The 24,544-nt window shown below is 46.7% G+C and overlaps 2 protein-coding genes and 1 non-coding gene across 10 annotated transcripts in view; 1 reads left to right on the forward strand and 2 right to left on the reverse strand.

Moving 5' to 3' along the window:
- LIMK2 (LIM domain kinase 2) overlaps positions 1-10,722 on the reverse strand; it is a 69,014-nt gene extending 58,292 nt beyond the window's left edge. For all 5 annotated transcript variants that reach the window (XR_012418820.1, XM_015457315.4, XM_065522252.2 and 2 more), the window contains exon 1: positions 10,567-10,722. Coding sequence is in view for 3 of the 5 variants with exons in the window: in XM_065522252.2 (XP_065378324.1) it covers positions 10,567-10,582 (16 nt within the window). In the remaining 2 variants the exon portion in view is untranslated. The remainder of the gene's footprint in view (positions 1-10,566) is intronic.
- On the forward strand, positions 181-288 carry LOC123567313 (U6 spliceosomal RNA). The gene has a single exon (XR_006690234.1). It is a non-coding gene; the product is annotated as a U6 spliceosomal RNA (small nuclear RNA).
- A 6,470-nt stretch (positions 10,723-17,192) lies between the features above and the next one.
- The window catches only part of RNF185 (ring finger protein 185), a 47,026-nt gene continuing 39,674 nt past the window's right edge, over positions 17,193-24,544 (reverse strand). For all 4 annotated transcript variants that reach the window (XR_281128.4, XR_012418822.1, XM_005567558.4 and 1 more), the window contains exons 6-7: positions 22,534-22,651; positions 17,193-19,693 (exon numbers count right to left, since the gene is read on the reverse strand). Coding sequence is in view for 2 of the 4 variants with exons in the window: in XM_005567558.4 (XP_005567615.1) it covers positions 19,596-19,693; positions 22,534-22,651 (216 nt within the window). In the remaining 2 variants the exon portion in view is untranslated. The remainder of the gene's footprint in view (positions 19,694-22,533; positions 22,652-24,544) is intronic.

Below are 24,544 nucleotides of genomic sequence, written 5' to 3' on the forward strand. Positions count from 1 at the left end.
CCCCAGTGTCCACTGAACACAGGCTGGGCTACTCAGTATGACACGCCTGTTCTGGATCCCATTCCATCTTACTTCTTAGAAGAAGTGCACTTTTAGTTATCTTTACAGCACCCCTCTCCCTCACTGGTTCCTCATTATCATTTAAGTAAGTTCAAGTCACTGCCATCAAAAAAACCTCTGGTACTCTTGCTTCAGCAGCACATACATTAAAATTGGACTGAGACAGGAAGGTTAGCATGGCCCCTGCGCAAGGATGACATGCAAACTCCTGAAGTGTTCTACATGTTAAATCTAATTTTAAAAAAACCAAACCTCTGGATCCCATTTTCTCCTCTAGCTACCACACTTGTTTCTCCCCTTCACAGCCACACGTATGAAAAAGTTGTCTTGGGAGGCCGAGGTGGGTGGATCATTTGAGGTCAGGAGTTTGAGACCAGCCTGGCCAACATGGTAAAACCCCACCTCTACTAAAACTACAAAAATTAGCCAGGTAAGGTGGTGCGCGCCTGTAGTCCCAGCTACTCAGGAAGCTGAGATTGCAGAAAGAATCACTTGAACCCAGGAGGTGGAGGTTGCAGTAATCTCGCCACTGCACTCCAGCCTGGGCGACAGAGCGAGACTCTGTCTCAAAAATAAATAAATAAATAAAAGAGGCCGGGCGTGGTGGCTCACACCTGTAATCCCAGTACTTTGGGGGGCCAAGGTGGGCGGATCACCTGAGGTCGGGAGTTTGAGACCAGCCATGACCAACATGGAGAAACCCCATCTCTACTAAAAATACAAAATTAGCCAGGCATGGTGGTGCATGCCTGTAATCCCGGCTACTGGGGAGGCTGAGGCAGGAGAATGGCTTGAACCTGGGAGGCAGAGGTTGCAGTGAGCTGAGATCTTGCTATTGCACTCCAGCCTGGGCAATAAGAGCAAAACTCCGACTCAAAAAAAAAAAAAAAAGAAAAAAGTTGTCTACACATCACTGCCCTCATTTCCTCACTTCCCACTTTCTGCATAATGCACTGCAATCTGGCTTCCACCCCCACCATTTCTCTGAAACTGTCGCACCGAGGTCAACAGCAACAGTAACTGCTTATTGCTAAATTCAATGGACCCGCTTCAGTCATTCTTTCAGCAAATATTTATTGCATGCCAACTATGCATCTGACACTGTTTTGGGGAAAGAGGAGCAAACAAGAGGGAGATTTAACACAAAGCAAATATTAAACAATAATATAATTATTTATTGAGGGCCGGGCACAGTAGCTCATGCCCGTAATCCTAGCACTTTGGGAGGCCGAGGCAGGTGGATCACAAGGTCAGGAGTTCGAGACCAGCCTGGCCAATATGGTGAAACCCTGTCTCTACTACAAATACAAAAATTAGCCAGGCATGGTGGTGGCCGCCTGTAGTCCCAGCTACTCGGAAGGCTGAGGCAAGATAATTGCTTGAACCCGGGAGGCAGAGGTTGCAGTGAGCCAAGATCATGCCACTGCACTCCAGCCTGGGCGACAGAGCAAGATGCTGTCTCAAAAAAAATTAATAATTATTATTATTATTTATTTATAATTGGGGCAAGTGGTACAAAGATATCAAGTTCATAACTAGGAAAACAAGGGCAGGCAAAGTATTCCTTGAGGAAGTAATTTCCAAGCTGAGCTCTAAAGGATAAATACAAATTAACTAGGCAAAAAAGGGGGAAGGGACATGTGTGAATGGGGGACATGTGTGAATGCCCTGGAGCAGGAACAAAAACTTCTCACACATCATTAAAGTTGGCTATTGCTACCTCCAAAAGACTAGCAAACCATGTCTGGCCCCTGGTCTGCTACAATCCTTAAATAAACAATTACTGAAAGAGCAAATGGTCCTTACAATGTGGTCCCAAAGGACCCTTCTCTCTCACCATTCCTCACAAAAGAAGGCTCTAGTTACATGTTGACCTATTTTCTATTCCTGCCACCTTTATTCATGTACTTGCATCCTGACATTCACATCTCAAGTTATTCTTTATGTATAAGACAGCTTCTCTATCTTTTCCCTTAATCAAATTTCTTTTTTTTTTTTTTTTTTGAGATGGAGTTTTGCTTTGCCCAGGCTGGAGTGCCATGGTGCGATCTCAGCTCATCACAACCTCCGCGTCCCGGCTTCAAGTGATTCTCCTGCGTCAGCCTCCTGAGTATAGCTGGGATTACAGGCATGCACCACCACACCCAGCTAATTTTGTATTTTTAGTAGAGATGGAGTTTCTCCATGTTGGTCAGGCTGGTCTCAAACTCCCAACCTCAGGTGGTCTGCCCGCCTCGGCCTCCCAAAGTGCTGGGATTATAGGCATGAGCCACCGCTCCCGGTCCCTGAATCAAATTTCTATCCTTTCTTTAAAGTTCCCTAAAATCAGGCATGTTTGTTTCATTTTGTCTTTACCTATTTTACATAATTTGTTATTTAATTACAGTTCATTGCATATGTTTCTGTCTCCTTCAGTCCCTCTATCTCCACTCTCCTCCCCCATACCCCATTCAGAGAACTAAGGTGCAGGAATTGTATCTTTATTATGTTCTTATCTCCAGGGCCTAACCTTGGGCCTGGTACAAAACAGACATTCCTTTGTGTGGTGAACCCAACTGAAAATTTGGATTCAACTGCCAGCTATAAAAGCAATTTCCAAAGATAAGCTCCAAAGGTCAGCACAGATGATTCCACTGGAATAACTGTCCTGGCTCCCAGATTACCTATGAGTAGTCTCATGTGGATAAACCTGGCCTCAGTTTGCCTATTATGCATTCACACTGCTTTTCTGTTAGAAAGTACCTGAGCAAAGATATTCACCCAAAGCACACAGCCTCCTAAGCCCAGACCCTCTTTAAGAGAACACTTTTGGACTCTTTAGCTCTCTTACAGTCTTAAAATTCATTGATCTAATTATCTTACCACCTTTATTCTAGGAAATGTAAAAGAAATGTAATACTGCAGTGCAAAGTCTTAGGGATTTCTGTGAAGCCTAGTGGAGGACCAATCCAAAGTCCAGTCAGCTTGGGAAGTTCTTCCTTAGAAAAATATCTCATTGTACCAGGCTGTTCATTCTCTCCCTCTAGTGTTTACCTCTCATATTTGCAGACTTATCAACAGTGGCTACTGATTATTAAGAGTTCAGAAAAGGAGTTTGATTAAGTAAATGTTCACAGCACCCTCAAACAATAAAGGACCTTATTAGGTGCTTAATAAACAGAAAACTGTTTTCAGTTATTACTGGAATTTGTTGCTTTTAGTAAGTGTAACTGTGCAACATAAGGTGAGCATTGCAACAAATGGCTCATTATAGAGGTTCTCACCTTTAAGACCTTTTCAGTCTTGGTATAAAATACATTCACTTTACATTCACTTTATGTATGCTTCTCTCTCTCAACTTAATTAGCAATGTGGCCCTCAAACAATCTGTGAATCCACTGGGGCAGGCACAAAAAAAAAAGAAGAAAAATAGAGTTGCCTAACCATCACAAAGCTATTGAAAGATGGCCCAGCAGGGACTCAAACCCATGCTCAGAGACTACCACGCCAGTCATATCTTTAATACCCTATGCAGCCTCAGACAAGTCGAAGCTTGCTCAAGAACACACAGCTATTCAGTGGAAGGGCTTGGCCTGGTATCCCCGCACAGAGCCAATGCAGTCCCCACAATGTTCACCTTAAACTTGGTCTAAAAGCTTGGTTTCTGCAAATGAGTCCTTTTTAGGCTTTAAAATGGTGAGAAATCCTCAAGTACTGAGAGCTCATGAGACTCTGATGCCTAGCTTAAATCAACATCCTATCCTTTCATTTAAAAAATCTTTGAAGCTTCTCATGTTCCACCAGACAACGAGAACCAGGAACAAAACTCAGCCAGTTCAGTGCAGCATAAAACAAGTATGGTAACCACTGGGCCCCTTGGGAACTGGCGGGTCAGGTGTATAAATCCCACTTGTTCTGGGACAAAGCAGAAAGCAGAAGGGCAGGGCAGCAGCTGCTGGGGAATAGCCAAGAGAAAAAGATCACATTTTAATGAAGTGACTATCAAAAGGACTAACAGTAATGATTAACATTCCTCTAGATACTCTCCCTGTAACCCAAAGGGTTTTCTTCCTCACGAGCTTACCAAATTTTACCAAAAGGAGTGTCTCAGGAAAAAAAAAAGATTAGATGATTTTTAAAAGAGCTTGCGAGCTTCTCTAAACCTTATTGTTCTTTTACAAAAGGAGGGATAAAGTGATTTCTTCCAGCTCTGAGAGACTGACACCAAACCAAGGGCCTCTCCTTTTTCAGGTTAAGGCACAGACACAGGTATCTCAGAAAGTTTCCTTCTTGCTGTTGTTCTCTTCTTCCCTTCTTTAGTTTATTTGGAAAAATTTGTGAGGGGTAATATATGTGTGTTTGAAACCTGGATCTGTCACTGTTTGCCTCGGTGTCCTTGGGCAAATTATTTGACCTCTCTGAGCTTGTCTCCTAATCTTTAAAAAGAGGATAATACCACCTACTTTACAGGATTACCAAGTGGATTAATAGAAATAATGTAATAGATGTGAAAATATCTCCCATGGTGCCAGGCACTTAGTTGGACCGATTTGTGAGTAACTTCTCTTCCTTCCTGCATGTGTATCTAGGAAGTTGGCAGGGGAAAAGATTAAGCTGAATATAGAAAATTCTAAAATCTGAAGGGAAGGTTTTCAAAACAAACTCAGCAAATTTTTTTCTATGTGCCCATGTGCAAGGCACAGACTAGGACAGGAATTACTGGGGCCCTTGGTGAGTACTCATGGGGTGTGAAGGACATGGATATATACAGAAATAACATGTCAGAGAGGGACAAACCAGGTACTACAGGCAAGGCAAGCTCAGTACAGTAACAGAATACACTGCAGAGTGACAAATGAAACAGATGGTTCTTATGGCTTTCAGGCCACCCAGGCTGTAACTTCCAACCAGAAGTTCACTTAACTGTGAATGAGTAGGCATTTTCTTATCTACGGAGGGCCTATAAAAAAATCTTTATCAGAGAACTGGTTAACTAATTGATATATTCTCATATAGCAGTTCTCTCCCAGTTGTCAATGATAGGGGAAAAAAAATACTCTGTGCCAGGCAATGTCCTAAGCACTTTGCAAGTATGAACTAACTGAATACAAAGATCCCATGAGACCAGGACTAGTCTTGAAGAACTATTACTGTTCTCATTTTACGGAAGAGGAAACTGAAATACTCAGCTAGTAAGTGTTTGAGCTGGGATTAGACCATAGGTCTAGTCTCCAAAGCCTGTCATTTTTTTTGAAACGGAGTCTCGCTGTCACTCAGGCTGGAGTGCAGTGGTGCTCACTGCAACCTCCACCTCCCGGGTTCAAGCAATTCTCTGCCTCAGCCTCCCAAGTAGCTGGGATTACAGGTACCTGCCACCATGCCTGGCTGATTTTTGTATTTTTAGTAGATACTGGGTTTCACCATCTTGGCCAGACTGCTCTTGAACTCCTGACCTCGTGATCCATCCGCCTCAGCCTCCCAAAGTGTTGGGATTACAGGCATGAGCCACTACATCCAGATCAAAGCCTGTCTTTAACTACATTTTAGACTTTCTTTCCTGGACAAAACAAATTACAGGCAGAAAGACATGATAAAAAAGAATTCCAGGGTGAATGTTCAATGAACACTTTAATGAAACCAGGCATTGGTTTCATGTTCTAGTTAATATTCAATGTAAACTAATAGGTAAAATAGTCTAATTCTTTCTACTACATAAAGATAGATCAAGGATGAGAAAGAAGGTAGACTTGTAAGAGACTGCTACAGTTTTAGGTCCTCTCACTGAAATAAGATGTGTGATGGTGGGCCCTATTAGCCCCACTCAAAGTTACAGTAACAAGAAGCCAGCCCTGTGCTGGGAATCAGCTCAGCCTCCAGAAGATGCAGAAAATCCACCATGAATGTGGAAAACCTAATACAGCCCCTTGATCATGATAGATTTTTATTTAGTTTTGAAATCTTGTAGTCATTTTGGACCCTATCCTGGTCTATCACATATCCAGGCCCATCCAAGTCACCCTGGCCTGCCTATGTCAGGAGGCATCTTTTATTGGTTGGTGCCTTCTTCATTCCTGCCCTAGGACCTCGTCTCAGGGCCCACTGTACCCACCTCCAGATTGGTGGCCCTGTGCCCACATCATGACTGTTCCTTTCTCTAAACCTATGGTGTCTACTGTAGACTAGAAACTTCCAAAATCCTCAACCTGGCACTAAACCCTCTAGTCTGGTTGCACCCACCTTCTCAGCTGTACCTTCCATTTCCTATGAATCTTCCACCTCCCAATCCTTGCCTCTACCACATGTATTTGCCACCCTTTATGAAGACCTGAAACTTGCCTTCTTTTGTCTCCTACTCCCAAAGTTTCTTCCCTACTAAGATATCATCTTCCCCACCTTCTTTAAGTCTATTTAAGATTTCTAAAATCTTAAACCACTTCAAGAAGTATTCCCTAACCAAAACTGATGGCCACCCTGGATGCCCTGCTATTCTTTAAACATGCCAAATGCATTCCCTGACAACTCACTTCTCCTATCCCCTTATCCTACTTCACTTATCTTCAATGGATTTATCCCTGAATATGATGTTCATATATTTACTTGCTGTCTATCTCTTCCCACCAGAACATACACTACATGATGGAAGGGATTTGGTCTATCTTGTTCCTTGCTGTATCCCTAGGGGCCAAAAGTGTTTGGCACATAGCAGGAACTCAGTTGTGGAATAAATATATGAAGAGAATTCTCCCTCACCTTTGAAATTCTATGATGTTATCATATGCAGGCCTTATAACAGCTTGTCTTATCAATTTTTTTCTTTTAAGAGACGAGACCTTGCTATGTAGCCCAGGCTGGAGTGTGGTGGCTTTTCACAGGTGCAATCCCACTACTGATCAGCATGGGACTTTTGTTTTTTGCCTTAATTACCTTAACCAGACAGTAAGTTTCTCAAAGGCACAAACTATATATAACTCATTTCCACAAATACTTATTAAGGTTTTACCATGTGCCAGACCCCATATGTCTTAAGCAGCCTGGAAAAATTGGAAAGAACACTGAAGAACTCCTACCTTGGTTCTGGCTCTACCACTAGTTGAGTGACCCTGGACAACTCCATTTTCTTCCCTGAGCCTCAGTTTCTTCATATGTAAAACAAGGAGACTACATTATCTCAAAACCTCTCCTGGCTCTAACACCTGTTAAAATTTATAAGAGGTAAAACTTGGTCCTGCCCAGTGCCACAGACATCACAGGCACTCAGTAAATATTTGATTTCTTTGTTGTTGATTCTCCGGTTACACAAGGAATCTGAGGTGTCTCAGAACATGGTTTGGATGGAGTAACAAGTGAAAGTTTAAGTCCCACTTCCTTCTCAGACTCCGTAGTCAATTTCATTCTGCTATTTGTGCTACAGAGAGGAGGAAGCACTAAACTTGAAGTTGGAAAATATGAACTCTGACTACCACCACTTATTTAGCTATGGAACCTTGCCATTTCTGGGCCTTAGTCTCCTCATCTATAAAAAAGCCACACTTGGCCGGGTGCAGTGGCTCACACCTGTAATCCTAGCACTTTGAGAGGCCGAGAGGGGCGGATCACAAGGTCAGGAGATCGAGACCATCCTGGCTAACACGGTGAAACCCTGTCTCTACTAAAAATACAGAAAACTAGCCGGGCGCGGTAGTGGGCGCCTGTAGTCCCAGCTACTCGGGAGGCTGAGGCAGGAGAATGGCGTGAACCCGGGAGGCGGAGCTTGCAGTGAGCCGAGATCGTGCTACTGCACTCCAGCCTGGGTGACAGAGCAAGACTCCGTCTCAAAAAAATAAATAAATAAATAAATAAAAAGCCATACTTGGCTGGGCGCAGTGGCTCACGCCGGTAATCCTAGCACTTTGGGAGGCCAAGGTGGGTGGACTGCCTGAGCTCAGGAGTTTGAGACCAGCCTGGGCAACATGGTGAGAACCAGTCTCTACTAAAAATACAAAAAATTAGCTGGGCGAGGTAGCGCTTCCCTGTAGTCCCAGATACTCAGGAGGCTGAGGCAGAAGAATCACTTAAAGCCGGGAGGTGGAGGGTACAGTGAGTCTGGATCACGCCACTGTACTCCAGCATGGGCAACAACAGAGTGAGACTCTGCCTCCCCACCCCCCACAAAAAAAGCAAAAAACCATATTGACCTCCCAGCTCGAAGGCTCAAAGGCACTACATGCCTTCCTACCCTAGGGCCTTTTTATGCTGTTTCCTCTGCCTGGAATGTTCTGTGAGCTTTTTTTGCCAGACTAACTTTTACTTATCTCCAGGGGTCAGCATAAACTTGCAGTTTTAAGAAAAGTATTCCCTTCAAAAAAAAAAAAAAAAGTAGAAGATGGGCATGGTGGTTTATGCCTGTAATCCCAGCACTTTGGGAGGCTGAGACAGGAGGATGGCTTGAAACTAGGAATTCAAGACCACCATGGGCAACATAGTGAGACCCTGTCTCTACCAAAACAGAAAAATAGAGAATACCCCTCACCCCTGGTGCACTCTTACAGCACTTATCTCAGTTGTTTACCTCAACTATTATTTATTGCAATTGTTAACATTTATTGCAATTGTTATAATTATTTATTGTCCATTTTTAGGATTATAAGCACCACAAAGCCAAGAACTATGTCACCATTGTACTCTTCAGCATTTAGCTAAGAAGAATCCAACAAATATTCTTTGAATGAAAGAATGCATAAATTAGTGCATCTAGAGGCTTTATGCCTCTAGACTACTGTACTGTGAAACCTTTCACAAATTTCTAAGAAACAGGGTTCAAGACAGGCAACCTATATTACACAGCTGTTAGAAAAAGTTACTGGAAATCGGCCGGGCACGGTGGCTCACACCTGTAATCCCAGCACTTTGGGAGGCGGAAGTGGGCAGATCACAAGGTCATCAGGAGTTCAAGACCGGCCTGGTCAATATGGTGAAACCCCATCTCTACTAAAAATACGAAAACAATTAGCCGGGCGTGGTGGCAGGCCCCTGTTGTCCCAGCTACTCGGGAGGCTGAGGTAGGAGAATCGCTTGAACCCGGAAGGCAGAGGTTGCAGTGAGCCGAGATTGTGCCACTGCACCCCAGCCTGGGCGACAGAGCAAGACTTCGACTCAAAAAAAAAAAAAAAAAAAAGTTACTGGAGATCATTTGAGTTGAGGAATTTTGTAAGCTTAAAAAAAAATCTTTTTTAAGAGACAAGGCTTTGTTTTTAAAAGATGAGGTCTCGCTATATAGCCCAAGCCGGTCTCGAACTCCTGGACTCAAGCGATCCTCCTGCCCTGCCCTCCCAAAGTGCTGGGATTGCAGGAAAATTTTTTTAGGCATTTCCACCCCCAGCCCTCTCCAGAAGTCTATTATCACCAATGAGGAGAAAATCCCATGCTCCCTTGGTGAGGAAGTGACCCACTGGTAGCCCAGTCCTTGTATTCAGGATGAAGGAAGTGACTGTCCACAGACGGAAAGCCAGGAAGCAGGGGGCAGATAGCCAGCCCCCCTCCACCTCAATGGCCTCTTGCCGCCTCTCCAAAGCTTCTGGACGCTGACCCTGGTGGACCCAGAGGCTGGGCCACCCACACAGGTGGCTGGGAAACATAGGAGACAGAAGGTTCCTGCTGCTGGGGGAACAGATGGGAAAGGCAGGAAGCTGCAGGGTGGTGTGTGAGGTGACGGGGAGGAGACGGCAGGCGCAGCTAACCCAACTCTGAAGTTACCCTTCACCTTTAAGATAACTCTTCCTTCCAGGAGGTGTTTGGCCGCATCCCTCTAGTCTTTAAGTCTAGAGAGGCCAAGGGAGCTTCCGCGGGAGGACTCAGAACCCCAGGCGGTCTACTTTCCTCACCTGTAGCAGAGATCTTTGAGCCCCAAAAAGAATGGTCCGATCTCTCCTTACCCTTAGTCCTATCCTAAACCTCAAGGGCCTCCATACTCCCCTATATTCTGCAAAGAGCTCCCAGCCCCGGGGAAATCCCAGGCACCAAGATGCCCGCGAGAAGCCTTGGGTCCTGGCAGGGAAGTCACATCCTCCTTCATTTCCCTCAGAAAACCCAGAACCCCGGGTAACTCTCCTAATTGTCCTGAACCCTAGAGAATCCTGTACTCCTCAAATTCCACAGAGCTTCCACTCTAAGTGAACCCCATGCTTTACAACTTCCTTAAAAAGGCTTTAATTTGGGAGTCTGCGGCCGCCAGGTTCCTCCAAAAAGCTGGATTCCTGGCAGAGCCAGAATCTCTTCCTCCCGGGGACTTCAACTCGCGGGAAGCCGCCCAACCCGTCTGCCCCTCCGAGCCCTCTGTCTCCAGGATGCCCTGCCTCCCCATTCCCAGAGTCCCACCCTCCAAATGCCTGGGGAGCGCTCTGCCCACCCCGCCTCCCAGCTCTTCTGAGGAGCTGGAACCCACGAGGATCCAACCAGCCCGAAACACCCGAGACCGCCAGTTTCCCTCAGGCGCCATGGACCTGGGCTTCGGAGATAACAGCGGGACAGGGCGGAGCAGCCCTTCCTTACCCGCCAGCGCGGACATGGTCCCGGGAGCGCGGAAATGGGGAGGAGGAGGCGGGGGACACAGCAACTCCCCTCAGCTCTCTACAGCTCCCTTCTGCTCCTGCCGCCGCCGCCTCAGGCGCGGGAGGACCACAGCCCCAGGCGCGAACGGGATGCACTGCCTACGGCGCCCCGGGAGGACCAAACCACACCTGGCACCGGGGACTGCCCGCCGAGGCCCCGCCCCGCCGCTCTCAGGACCCGCCCCCAGGCTCTGGCTCTGGCTCTGTAGCGGCCCTGGCGCCCCCTAGTGCGAGCGGTGTACCCTCGAGGTGCTCCGGCTGGTAAGGTTGATTCTGCGTGGGCCAGAAGGCTCAACACGGATCTAGTCCGCACCCATCTAGTCGCCTTCATTTTACAGATAGAGAAAGTTAAGGATCAGAGGCCAAGTTCAACTACCTCGAAATGGCTTCGCTCATTAGGAGGAGAGCTGGGATGGGAGCCCAGGCCTACTGACTGCCAGTCCAGAGCTCTTTCCAGTAGTGTTTGAAATCAGGAATATTACAGTGGAGGAGCCAGTTCTATCCCACAAACAGCTTTGAGGATGGACTTTTCTTAGAAGCTTCTAGCTCAGAGAAACCACTTCTCTGCGCCACTATGAGTAAGCGGACAGTAAATAATCGCTAAGTCAAAGATGGCTGCAGGCGACCAACCAGCTTTCGAGGAGCAGATCCTCAGCCAGGCCAATTAGGTACAGAAATGAGCGCAGGACGCTGGAGCTTGTGCGCCCCATTGGAAGACGAGCACTCCTCTGCAGGAACATGGGCCTACCATTCCCAGGTCTTCCAACTTTTCAAAACATGCCAAAAATCCAGATGTTTAGGTGAAATTTGCCACTTTTAAAAATGTTGATAGCATCAAAAAGGTTTTAAAATGCCATGTAGACCAAATGAAACACACTTGGCCACTAGATTTGCCCTGTGGGCTGCCAGTTTAGAATCTTCTATGAGGAGGAGGGATCACAGGACTGAATTAGGACAGCTGACTGGGTTATGGCAGCTGCTAGCTGGCTGAGTAGCTTTGAGAACCACTTCCGCTCATTAGGTTTGGAAGGAGATTGGGGTCCTCTGTGTGATTAAGGTATTAACACATCATCAGCCAGGTCAGCTGGTCCCTGATGACCCACCCTCCCATCGGATTCTCTCACCCTGGGTCTTTCACAATTGTCATTTCCTTAGATCAGATTTAGATCACGGGAAAAGTGTCCAAATGACCAGAAAGAGGATGGGGCCCAGGGAAATGGATTCTGTCCCCCGCGCCCACCACCCCTAACCAAAGACAAAGTTCAACCCAACTGCCTCTGGTCCCAGCAGTTGGTTAAGTAAAGGCAAAGGCAAAGGCGAGCACAATTCTCTTTCTTCCTGCTCTAATTCAAACCGGATGCCAGATTTTTCTCCTCTGGGTGTGGCAGGTGGCTCACGATGTCCTGAGTGTGCACAAAGTGCTGGGGAGGCTCTGTTCCACTTCCGTTAATTCCTGGGAACTCTTTTCAGTACTCAGTTTTATAGTTTCTAAGGAAATCAGTATAGTAAACACAAGATTGTGTACTGAATTAAAGTGACAGGAATCCAGGGACTCTCCTGACAAGCTGCCTCATGGCTAGCAAACAGGGGACAGGGACTTTCCCCATCCTTCCTACAGAAAGATGTAACACTGTATTTTCCCAGGCAACAAAGCACTGGCATCCTGGGAACCAAAACCTCCTGGGTGTCTTCCCTCTCCCTCTGCTCCACACCAAGGCACCCAGGTCTATCTCTTCTCCCTCCTCATTCCCTCTCACATTCCACTTCCTCCTACCTCCAGCATCATGGTCTTCACCAGCAGGGAATTGGGGACTAGCCAAGTCCCCCAAGTTTCTCCTAGGGAAGTTCAGGCGACTCTGAGAAATGCAAGTTGAAAATGTAACGGAAGGGAATAGCTTTCTGTAGAAATGTTATAGCAAAGAGGTATATTGTTAATGTGGACCCAAAGAACATTCCGGAAATCACCTGTGAACTCAAGGGGGACTTCTGGAGGGTAGAGAAAGCCTGGGCAGGCCGGGCGCGGTGGCTCAAGCCTGTAATCCCAGCACTTTGGGAGGCCGAGACGGGCGGATAACGAGGTCAGGAGATCGAGACCATCCTGGCTAACCCGGTGAAACCCCGTCTCTACTAAAAAATACAAAAAACTAGCCAGGCGAGGTGGCGGGCGCCTGTAGTCCCAGTTACTTGGGAGGCTGAGGCAGGAGAATGGCGTAAACCCGGGAGGCGGAGCTTGCAGTGAGCTGAGATCCGGCCACTGCACTCCAGCCCGGGCGACAGAGCGAGACTCCGTCTCAAAAAAAAAAAAGAGAGCGCCTGGGCAGGGAGTAGGCCAATTGAGTTTCAATAGCACCCAAGTTACCTGTCCACAGTTTGTTTCACTGGCCATGGCTTGATCAGTCCCTAGGACCAGATCCTGCCAGCCGCCTCACAGTCAACTCTCTGAGCCTAGGATCCTGAAAACCTAGATCTTGAAAAACAACTCAAGGTTCTGCCCTCTTGAAGGTACTGGTCCACTGGTACCCAACCAGACTTGCCCAGTGTCACCTCCACTTGCTTCCAACTGAGCCAGTCTTGGCCCTCCCTGAATCATCCTACCCAAAATGGACTGGTTAATCTTCCAAAAGTATGTTTCTGGACCTGTCATCTCTCTGTTCAAAACTCTTCAACAGCACCCCATGGCCTACAAAATAAAAGCCAAACCAGCCCTCATGAGCTGACTACATCTCCCACTGTGGACTTGTCTCTCTCTATTCCCTTCACTCCAGGACTCTGCTTTTTCCTGACCGTATCCTGCCTTGCACCACTTGCCATTCCTACAACAACAAGCTCTCCATGTTCTCTGTAATTTTGTGCCCGACTCTGCCCAGAGTGCAGTCTTGTTTCTCAACTCTAGATGATCAGTAGTGGCTTCTATAACATCACAAAGTAGGACTATGAGACATTAGGTGCCTCCAGATGAGACACACCAAGTATATACTATCACCCATGACATAGTCTTTTTTTTTTTTTTTTTTTTTTTTTGAGACAGAGTCTTGCTCTGTCGCCCAGGCTGGAGTGCAGTGGCCGGATCTCAGCTCACTGCAAGCTCCGCCTCCCGGGTTTAGGCCATTCTCCTGCCTCAGCCTCCCAAGTAGCTGGTACTACAGGCGCCCGCCACCGCGCCCGGCTAGTTTTTTGTATTTTTTAGTAGAGACGGGGTTTCACTGTGTTAGCCAGGACGGTCTCGATCTCCTGACCTCGTGATCCACCCGTCTCGGCCTCCCAAAGTACTGGGATTACAGGCTTGAGCCACCGCACCCGGCCGACATAGTCTTACAAAACAAAAATAATAAGCTTGAATCTGGTCAAGCTTCTAGATCTAACAATCAACTTACAGGAAATACATGGGGAAGAGGAACTTAGTAACATTCCCATGACGCAAACAGCAAAACTGACACTGTGGGAAATGCAACAGGACAAATAACCTAGTTTCTTTAACAGATAAACTGCACAGTAGAAAAAATTTCATAGACAGGCCAGGCAAGGTGGTTTACGCCTGTAATTCCAGCATTTTGGGAGGCCAAGGTGGGTGGATCACGAGGTCAGGAGATCAAGACCATTCTGGCTAACACGGTGCAACCCCGTCTCTACTAAAAATGCAAAAAAAGTTAGCCAGGCGTGGTGGCAGGTGCCTGTAGTCTCAGCTACTTGGGAAGCTGAGGCAGGAGAATGGCGCAAACCCAGGAGACGGAGCTTGCAGTGAGCCGAGATCACGCCACTGCACTTCAGCCTGGGTGACAGAGCGAGACTCTGTCACACACACACACACACACACACACACACACAAACACAAAAAATTAGCTGGGCATGATGGCAGGCGCCTGTAGTCCCAGCTACTAGGGAGGCTGAGGCATGAGAATCGCTTGAACCTGGGAGACAGGGGCTGTAGTGAGCTGGGATCACACCACTGCACTCCAGTCTGGGCGGCAAGTGAAACTCTGTCTCAAAAAAAAAAAAAAAAAAAAATTTCAGAGACAAATAATAGCAATGTATGAAAATGATTTGGGGCCGGGCGCGGTGGCTCAAGCCTGTAATCCCAGCACTTTGGGAGGCCGAGGCGGGCGGATCACAAGGTCAGGAGATCGAGACCACAGTGAAACCCCGTCTCTACTAAAAATACAAAAAATTAGCCGGGCGCGGTGGCGGGCGCCTGTAGTCCCAGCTACTTAGGAGGCTGAGGCAGGAGAATGGCGGGAACCCGGGAGGCAGAGCTTGCAGTGAGCCGAGATCGTGCCACTGCACTCCAGCCTGGGCAACGGCGTGAGACTCCGTCTCAAAAAAAAAAAAAAAAAAAAAAGAAAATGATTTGGATCTCAATTGAAACAACACAAGTTATGAGACAACTAGGGAAATCTGAACAATTGGATATATGATGATTTTAAGACATTTTTAAAAGGTATTTTGCTTTTTTTTTTTTTTGAGATGGAGTCTTGCTCTGTTGCTCAGACTGGAGTGCACTGGTGCAATCTTGGCTCACTGCAATCTCTGCCTCCCAGGTTCAAGCGATTCTCCTGCCTCCGTCTCTCCAGTAGCTGAGACTACAGGTGCATGCCACTATTCCTGGCTAATTTTTTGTATTTTAGTAGAGACAGGGTTTCACCATGTTGCCCAAGCTGGTCTCGAACTCCTGAGCTCAGGCAATTCGCCTGCCTCAGCCTCCCAAAGTGCTAGGATCACAGATGTGTGCCATCGCACCCAGCCTATTTTGCTTGTTTTTAAAATACTTGAGATGCATATTGAAATACTTAATAGATCACATATGACTGGGGTTTGTTTCAGAATAGTTCAGACAGTGGGAGAGGAACAGTGTGCAGGAGGTATAGATGCAACAAGACTGATCTGAGTTGATAGTTACTGGAGTTCGGTGATGGATACATGGAGGCTTTATTGTCCTGTTCTACTACTGTGTGTTTTTTTTCCCATCAAAAACAAAAACCTAAGGCTGGGCATGGTGGCTTACACCTGTAATTCCAACACTTTGGGAGGCTGAGGTGGGAGAACCTATTGAGACCAGGAGTTCCAGGCTGCAGTGAGCTGTGATCACACCACTGCACTCTGCCAGGGCACCCGAGTAAGACCTTGTTTCTAAAAGGGTCTGTTGCCCTGGCTGGAATGCACTAGCATGATCACAACTCACTGCAGCCTTGATCTCCCAGGCTCAGGTAATCCTCTCGCCTCAGCCTCCCTCCCGGATAGCTGGGACCACAGGCATGCACCACTGTGCCTGGCTAATATTTTTTATTTTTGTAGAGACGGAGTCTCCCTGTGTTGCCCAAGCTGGTCTCAAACTCTTGGCCTCAAGCGATCCTCCCACCTCAGCCTCACAAAGTGCTGGGGTTTGTAGGTGTGAGCCACCACACCTGGCCTAAACATCTTTCAAAAAAGAAAAAAAAAACCCTCGTTTTTTCTTATTGGGCTTATGAGCTCCTGAAGTTCCCTTACCTTTGCATTCCCCACTGTATCTTGGTACTATTCAATTTGATAACTGTGAGATCAAAATCCAAGAGGAAGAAAAAAAGCTCTTTTCAGAGGAAGTACCTGTAGCTCTGGCATGTTGGGGAGCCTGAGGCTGGGCCAGACTTGTAACCTCAGCAACGTCATCCATCTCACACTACACCCTGCTACTAAGGAACCTTAGGGAGGGACACACCTTCTCGAGAGAGGACTTGGCTGACAGCCCACCTGCCCTGTTACTAAACAGATGGAGAGATGCTGACAGTGAGTAACCTATGATTGTCCTAAAGGCTCTGATAAGCAACAAGCTAAGCTCCACTGTGGCAGCTTGTCACTTATCAAGCTCAGGAATGCCACGTACTTGTCAGGACTGGGGCTGTCTGTCAGACAGGTTTTATCTTGGGCAAGTCTGTGTATGAAGCCAGGCCTCCAGCCTACATTTATCATCTCTAATTATCAATAGCTGTTTAAAGACTTTCTTTCCCTTTTTTTTTTTTTTTTTTTTGAGACTGAGTCTGGCTCTGTCACCCAGGCTGGAGTGCAGTGGCCGGATCTCAGCTCACTGCAAGCTCCGCCTCCCGGGTTTATGCCATTCTCCTGCCTCAGCCTCCCGAGTAGCTGGGACCACAGGCGCCCGCCACTTCGCCTGGCTAGTTTTTTGTATTTTTTAGTAGAGATGGGGTTTCACCGTGTTAGCCAGGATGGTCTTGATCTCCTGACCTCGTGATCCGCCCGTCTCGGCCTCCCAAAGTGCTGGGATTACAGGCTTGAGCCACCGCGCCCGGCCTGTTTTTGTTTTTTTAAGAGACAGTCTCGCTCTGTCGCCCAGGCTAGAGTTCAGTGGCATGATCATAGCTCAATGCAGACTTCAAACTCTGGGCTCAAGCAATCCTCTTGCCTCAGCCTCCAGAGTAACTAGGACTACAGGCATAACCATGCCCAGCTTCTTTGAAGACTTTCATCCTCAGTGTGAAATTACCGAGGATGCACAGGAGCCTCCATGAGGGCATACCAGTGTGACTACTCCCCACCCATTCACCCTCCATGGCATAGATAAGAAGTCCAAGCTCATAGTAATGTAAAACCATTTGTTTAATTCTAAATCAAATCACTTTCACAACAGTGAAAATTAGTGACTGGCTAAAGTGTGCCACTGTACATATCATTTTCTGACTGGGGTCAGGACCTGGTCCTAGTCCACAAGGGTGGCAGGAGGGTGGAGGCTAAGAACACAGAAAACACAGAAAAAAAAGGAAAGCTGCCTTGGCAGAAGGATGAGGTGGTGAGCTTGCCGAGGGGTGGTGGGAAGGGGGCTCCCTGTTGGGGCCGAGCCAGCAGTCCCACGTCAGCTCTCCTGCCTTAGCTCCTGGCAGACGGTGAGTGGGGACCTACAAGGTTCAAAATCAAACGGCATTTGGCCAACCTGGCTTTACTAACAGGTTCCCAGAGTGCCTCTGTTGGTTGAGCTCTCCTGGGCTCACTCCATTTCATTGAGTCCAACTGATTCATTTTGCTACCCACAACTTTTCATTATTCTTCTGGAAACCCGTTTTTGTTGAGTCCATCTGACTGAAGTCCTCTCTCCCTCCACTAGTTGGGGCCACTGCACTGAGCGGGGGTCCCACCAATTCTCTCTAGAGCAGAGACACTCCAGAGGTCCCTTCAACTTTGGAGATTTCCAGAAGGTGATAAAAAGAGCACTCTTGAGTGGGTGCCCAGGAATGTGTAAAATCTATCAGGCACACTATAAAGCTGGTGGCTTCTTCCTACCAAGTGGATGTGGCAAATGAACCACCTACTCAATACTTTCTATTTTGTCTGTTTAAACACTGAACTCTGGTGTTGCCAAGTACAAAGGAGAAGGGGTGAGGGCTATGAAGAGGGCAGGGCTTCCCTCATCTTCCTCAAGATCTTTGTTTCCACAAACTATGCAGTCGTAATTGGGAAAAAGCACTAGGTGGGGCTTCCTACCATTTGTTGGTTATTGCTGGGGTTAGCCAGTAGCAGTGTGGATGGCAAAGTAAGAGAGAGGCCCAGAGGAAGCCCATCTCCCCCCAGCTTTGAGATCTCCAGAAAGAGGCTGGATTTCTGGGGTGAAGCCTAGAAGGCAGAGCAAAAACTTCCACCAGGTGAACGGTCCCACCTGCTTGGTACTATACTTCCTCAATAAGATTCAGAGGAAGAAGCTTGTGAAACTGAAAATCAAATCAAGGTATCGGGAAGACTGATTTCCCCTCGATTCCACAGGAGGGAAGACCACACCGTATCATTGTGCTGGGGCTCCCCAGGCCCTGCCACCTGGCTTTACAAATCATCAGCGGTTGTCTGCTTGGAAGTCACATGCTTCCCTGGTCTTAGCACACATAACAGGAGTTTTCAGGGAACTCTATCAAGCCATACCAAAATCAGGGTCACATGTGGGTTTCCCCTTCCCTTGCCTCTTCATGAAGGACAACTTGGCTTCTGAGAATGGTGGTCTTCTGCATGCAGTTGGGCTGACCTAACAAAGCCCCCAGTTTCCTGTGGCAGGTTCTGGGAGAGGATGCATTCAAGCCTCTGCAGCCTAGGGGACAGGGCTGCTTGTTCGGTTATTCCTGCATCGGAGCTCCAAATCCCACCAAAGTCCTGACTCCAGGTCTTTCCTAATGCACAGTAGTCAGTCTCAGCTTCAGCAGTATTCTTGGCTGTATGTTCTCTGGCAGACAGAGGCAGATGCACATAGTTTTAGGGAGAAAGCTGATGGGAAATCTTTGAGTGAAGCCACATGTCCCACCAGGAATAATTTATGCCAGGAAACCAAGAAGTCATTCAAGTTGTTCTCTGAGGTCAAAGACGCTGAGCACAGCCCAGAGCCAATAAAAGATTTGAGTCTCTGGTGAATTCATGAAGTGACCCCAGCTTTAGCTGCTGCAATTATGATTTTTATGGGACAGCAATTTCTTGCATCTCTACAGAGGAAGAGGAGGGGGAAGGGGAGGAAAGAGAACAGAGCGGCACTGGAATTTGAAAGGGGAACATCTCTATCTGAGGAGCCCCCACTGGCTTCAGAGGCAACTTACCAAGGGGTATTTAAAGAGATGAAAATTTCCAGAAATACCATTTGGTGCATCCTTTTGTTTTTGTAATATTAAACTCAGTTGAAATTATACTCTGACAGTTTCTCTCTTTCTGCCTCTTCCCTCTACAGAGTCAGGACCTGCTCAACTGGTTGAAACAAGATTTCATGGTGTCACCCATGAGAGAGGACTCAATGCCAAGGCCTGAGGTTATAGGGTGTTTACAGCAGTGGCAATACTCAGGGGTCATCGCCAACTGGTCTTGAGTTCCAAAGCTCTGATGGAGAAACAAGACTCCTTGATGTGTTACTGATCCCACTGATTCCAGGAGTCAAGATTAGCCAGGAAGCCAAATACCAGGAGTTGGGGTGGCACATCACCAGTCCAGAGCCCTGCCACGGATGTAGGCAGGAGCCCAGAATTAGGCGATCAGGAGCCAGAACATGATCACCAGGGCCACAAATAGGAAGAGGCGTGACAGGAACTGCTCATCCACATACTGGGGTGTGCCAGGGACAGCTGGAGAGACAGGAGGGAGAAAACAGGCTGTCAGAACACTGCAGCTATGCACACTACCCACTCAGGCCAGAAGTTGACAGCATTAATCTTTTATGTCTTTACAACATCAGAATCCTACACACAAAAGATTTCTTTTTTTTTTTTTTTTTTTTTTTTTTTTTGAGACGGAGTCTCACGCTGTTGCCCAGGCTGGAGTGCAGTGGCGCGATCTCGGCTCACTGCAAGCTCCGCCTCCTGGGTTCACGCCATTCTCCTGCCTCAGCCTCCTGAGTAGCTAGGACTACAGGCGCCCGCCACCGCGCCCGGTTAATTTTTTGTATTTTTAGTAGAGACGGGGTTTCACTGTGGTCTCGATCTCCTGACCTTGTGATCCGCCCGCCTCAGCCTCCCAAAGTGCTGGGATTACAGGCTTGAGCCACCGCGCCCGGCCTCTTTTTTTTTTTTTTGAAACGGAGTCTTGACCTGTCATCCAGGCTGGAGTGCAGTGGCACGATGTCAGCTCACTGCAACCTCCACTTCCCAGGTTCAAGCGATTTTCCTGCCTCAGTCTCCTAAGTAGCTCGGATTACAGGCATGCGCTACCATGCCTGGCTCATTTTCGTATTTTTAGTAGAGACGGGGTTTCACCATGTTGGTCAGGCTGGTCTTGAACTCTTGACCTTGTGATCCGCCCGCCTCTGCCACCAAAAGTGCTGGGATTATAGGCATGAGCCATTGTGCCCAGCCTTTTTTTTTCTTTTTGAGATGGAGTTTTGCTCTTGTTGCCCAAACTGGAGTGCAATGGCGCAATCTCGGCTCACTGCAACCTCTGCCTCCTGGGTTCAAGCCATTCTCTTGCCTCAGCCTCCTGAGTAGCTGGGATTACAGGTGCATGCCACCACACCCAGCTAATTTTTTTTTTTTTTTTTTTTTTTAATTTTTAGTAGAAACAGGGTTTCACCATGTTAGCCAGGCCGGTCTTGAACTCCTGACCTCAGGTGATCCGCCTGCCTCAGCCTCCCAAAGTGTTGGGATTACAGGTGTGAGCCACTGTGCCCAGCCAAAAAAAATTTCTAAACCCCAAATAATATCAGGCAAAATGAAACTATGTGCAACAATAACAATAAGGACAAGACATGGTTCAATTTATCATAAAAGGTTTGGCCTGCACATGCAAATAAACCAGCTGATTAACAGAAAACTCTTGCAGGAAATAATGAAAGCAAGCCTACTGTTTGTTAAGTATATTCTATCTGCTAAGTGTTTTGTACATGTTATTATTTGGTGGATATTATTATTTCCATTTTGAATAGGAAGCAGCTGAAACATAGGTTTGAGGTGACCTGTTCAACATCGAAAGGCTCAGAAGTCAGTGGCAGAGCTCTGCAGTCTCTCCACACACTGCCTCTCAAGGGCCCCACAGGGATTGCTCACAGGGATTGCCTTCCTTTTCCAGAAGAGAACTAGTATCCAGACAGGCAAAATGACTTGTCTTTCAAGTTAGTGGCAGACGAACTGGGGTGAGAACCTAAGTCTCCACTCCTCTCTGCTTTGAGAAAAGCTACCATTTAGAGCTCCCTGTCCTGACTTTGGGGGAAGGAGGATAAAATAATCTGTATCCAGGATGGTCAAATTGTACCAAGCATGACAAGGGAAAACTGTGACTGTGGCAGGAGAAAAAAGTGATCCAGAGTCTAGCCTGGCTGTGGAACTCTACTTAGCTGGGGAATCCAAGGTTAGCCTTGGACCAGGTTAGAAGCATGCAAGCTATCAGGCAGGTTCTTGTTGGCTTCACAGGGATATGCCCTTTCTTCAGGGCAGAGTACTCCCTATCTTTTGGGGTATCCTTCCTCTGAAAAAAAAATGTGAACAGAGGATAAACCTTCAAGGCAGATAAGGTAAGAAAGGGCATTCCCTAGATATCTTGGTGCTGAGATTCCTCAGTTGGATGCTCTAATGGATTCACGAAGACAGGCAGGCAGACAGTCAAGAAAGACTTACAGATCACCTGCTGTGTACCAAGGACCAGGGTGGGGATGAGAATAACTGGGATGACCCAATTACTGTCTTTAGGGCATAAGCTCTTGGCGTGAACCACACAATGGTCACTTCTGTACCATATGCTGTGTCCAGTGTACATGAAGCTCCGAGTGCAGGCAGAGCTCAACCGATCATGGCATCTCTGCAGGCTCCACAGTAAGGATTTTGGCTCGGGTGTCAGACTGTGATAGAGTTCAGGGCACCCACCTCATTGCCTCGCTCTATACTGAATGCAGATGGCACTTTCAAGCAGTAGGAGGGAGAAATGCAGCAGCAGTTGGTGGACCTAGGCATGGTTCCCACAGGGCTGAGGCTGCTTGTGACCAGCCTCATGTTGTGTCCTGAAGGAAGCTGGACAGAGATGCCAGAGAATGGATATGCCCTCACTCCTGATGAGTCATCGCACATTTCCATGTCCCCAGATGGTCAAAGTGGGGAGTAAATGTGCAGAACTAGGCTTTTCCTTAGCTGAGTACCACTTGTAGTTTTTCATTTTATAGACATGGGGTATGTCTTGGTAACATTACTGAGCATTTTCTGACCTGTTAAACAGAGCTAATCACACACTTGTTCCATAGGGTGGTTGTGATGATCCCCTGAGCTTGGAATGGAAAGTGCTATATATATGCCTAATAGTTGGTAAGGGCTCAACATTGTTACCGTGTCTATAAGTGATCTGAAAACAGCTTAAGACATTTTGAAAAGGCTGATTATCCATGTAGTGACAATTATCTGTAACTTATATACTGCTGAATTCCAAGGAGCTTTCAAGCAATATTACTAAGATATCTTCCTAATTTCTCAAGGAAATAGGCTCTTACCTGGAGGAGGCCGCCCATCGTTTATATTAAATGCTGTGGCAAATATCCCAAAGGGAAATGCCCCAATTCCAAAAGACATCTGGAAGCCACCATCTCCAAATCCAAATCCTTGAAATCCCTGTGTGGAAGAAAGGCAATTAAGGGCAGGAGAATTGGGCAGGTTTCTCCTGTGCCTGTTAAAACTCAACATACCTCATGACCTCATGTTGTCTTGCATGTGGCACCTGCCTCTTCTCCCTACCTTGTGCCACATGTTTCCAAGATGGGGGACAGCTTTTCCTCCCATATATACCCTGAAGTAGAGGAACTCTTGCAAGCCTTAGCTTTTAGCTTAACCCTTTTAGCCTTAGCTTCCAGCTAAGAATCTATGAATGGGCCAAAAAGGACTGGCTCTGACCCAGTGTGGAACAGTCTGCTGACATAAGTCAGCACTCTGAGGGCTTGAGGATATTTTCCAGAGTCCCACATTAGCTAGTAACATCTTCCACATGCTTTATAGCAGCAATATTGACAGTCACCCCTGTGCCCAAGGGAACATCAAAGAAGCTACACATTATCTTTAATAGCAAAAATGTTGAAACCTAATTAGCCAACAATGGAAGTCATGATCAAAATCTTGATACATGCATTCAAAGAACCATTATCCTGACTTAAGCGGTTAACACTGAAAAACTCTTGTGAACAAGTTTTCAGACAAAACTGCTTGAACACTGTGGTCACAAGCACATGATAATATGTAGGTATATGGAGAAGTTATGGATTAAAATTTCTTCTAATATTGTTATATAGAATTTTTACATTTTAAAACACTTCAATGTTTTCTGATTATAAAAGTAATATATGCTTGCTATAAGAAACTCACACATTACAGAAATAATTGACAAAGAAAGTCAGAGATATTCTATTCACCTTCCCACTTCACAGCCACTCCACTTTACCTCTGAAATAACCACTGTCAGCAGTTTGGTGTATCACCTTCAGTTTTTTTCCCTGTGCATGTTCTACACCACATCATCTTTCACATGAAAAGATTCAGTAGGAACAATATTGTGAATAAATAACTCCCTTTTTTAAAGCGTGACCTCTGTGGTAGACACCATTGTTAAGCACTAGGACACATAAACCATGTTTAATTTTTACATTAGCTTCATCTGCATTTCACAGATGACCAAACTGAGGCTTGGAGAGGTGAAATAACTTGACCAGGAGTACAGTTTAGATCTAAAACTAGGTCAGTTTGATCTGAAAACACATGCTTTTCTTTTTCTTTTCTTTTTTTTTTTTTTTTGAGACAGGGTCTCGCTCTGTCACCCAGGAGTGCAATGGTGCAATCATGGCTCACTGTAGCCTCAACCTCCCAGGCTCAAGCAATTCTCCCATCTCAGCTTCTTGAGTAGCTGGGACCACAGGTGTACCCCTCCATGCCTGGCTAATTTTTAAACTTTTTGTACAGATAGGGTCTCACTTTGTTGCTCAGGCTGGTCTCAAACTCCTGGGCTCAAGTGATCCTCCCACCTCGGCCTCCCAAAGTGCTGGGATTAGAGGCCAGAGCCACTGTGCCCAGCCTTCATGCTCTTAATTACTGTGCGCATCTTTCAAACATTTTTGTCTCTTCCCCTGCATCCCTGCTGAGAAGTTTAGAACAAATGATTTAAAAAATAATAAAAAGAAGACAGACTATTGGGCCAAATGCTCTTCACAAAGAGCTCAATGGCCTTCATTTATGAGTCTTTTGCAAGTCACAAAAGTAGCTGCTCTCTGTCACACACTGAGCAGCCTGGCATCTAGTTCCAAGCTTCTTGCCAGATGGTATCACCTATAAAGCCTAACAGCTGACTTAACGAGAGGGCAAACCTAAAGGGAAACAAAACAAAGAGTTTCCATTTCCTCAATACAAAATGCCTCCTACTCAGTTCAAGGTTGAATCCAAGGGCTCCTGGGACTGAGGTTGCCTTACTTGGGAAGGTGAAATTGTTTCATCAGGAACCACAGATTCATTCAGTGCAATCCT

Source organism: Macaca fascicularis, chromosome 10, assembly GCF_037993035.2.
Source record: "Macaca fascicularis isolate 582-1 chromosome 10, T2T-MFA8v1.1".
NCBI lineage: Eukaryota > Metazoa > Chordata > Mammalia > Primates > Cercopithecidae > Macaca > Macaca fascicularis.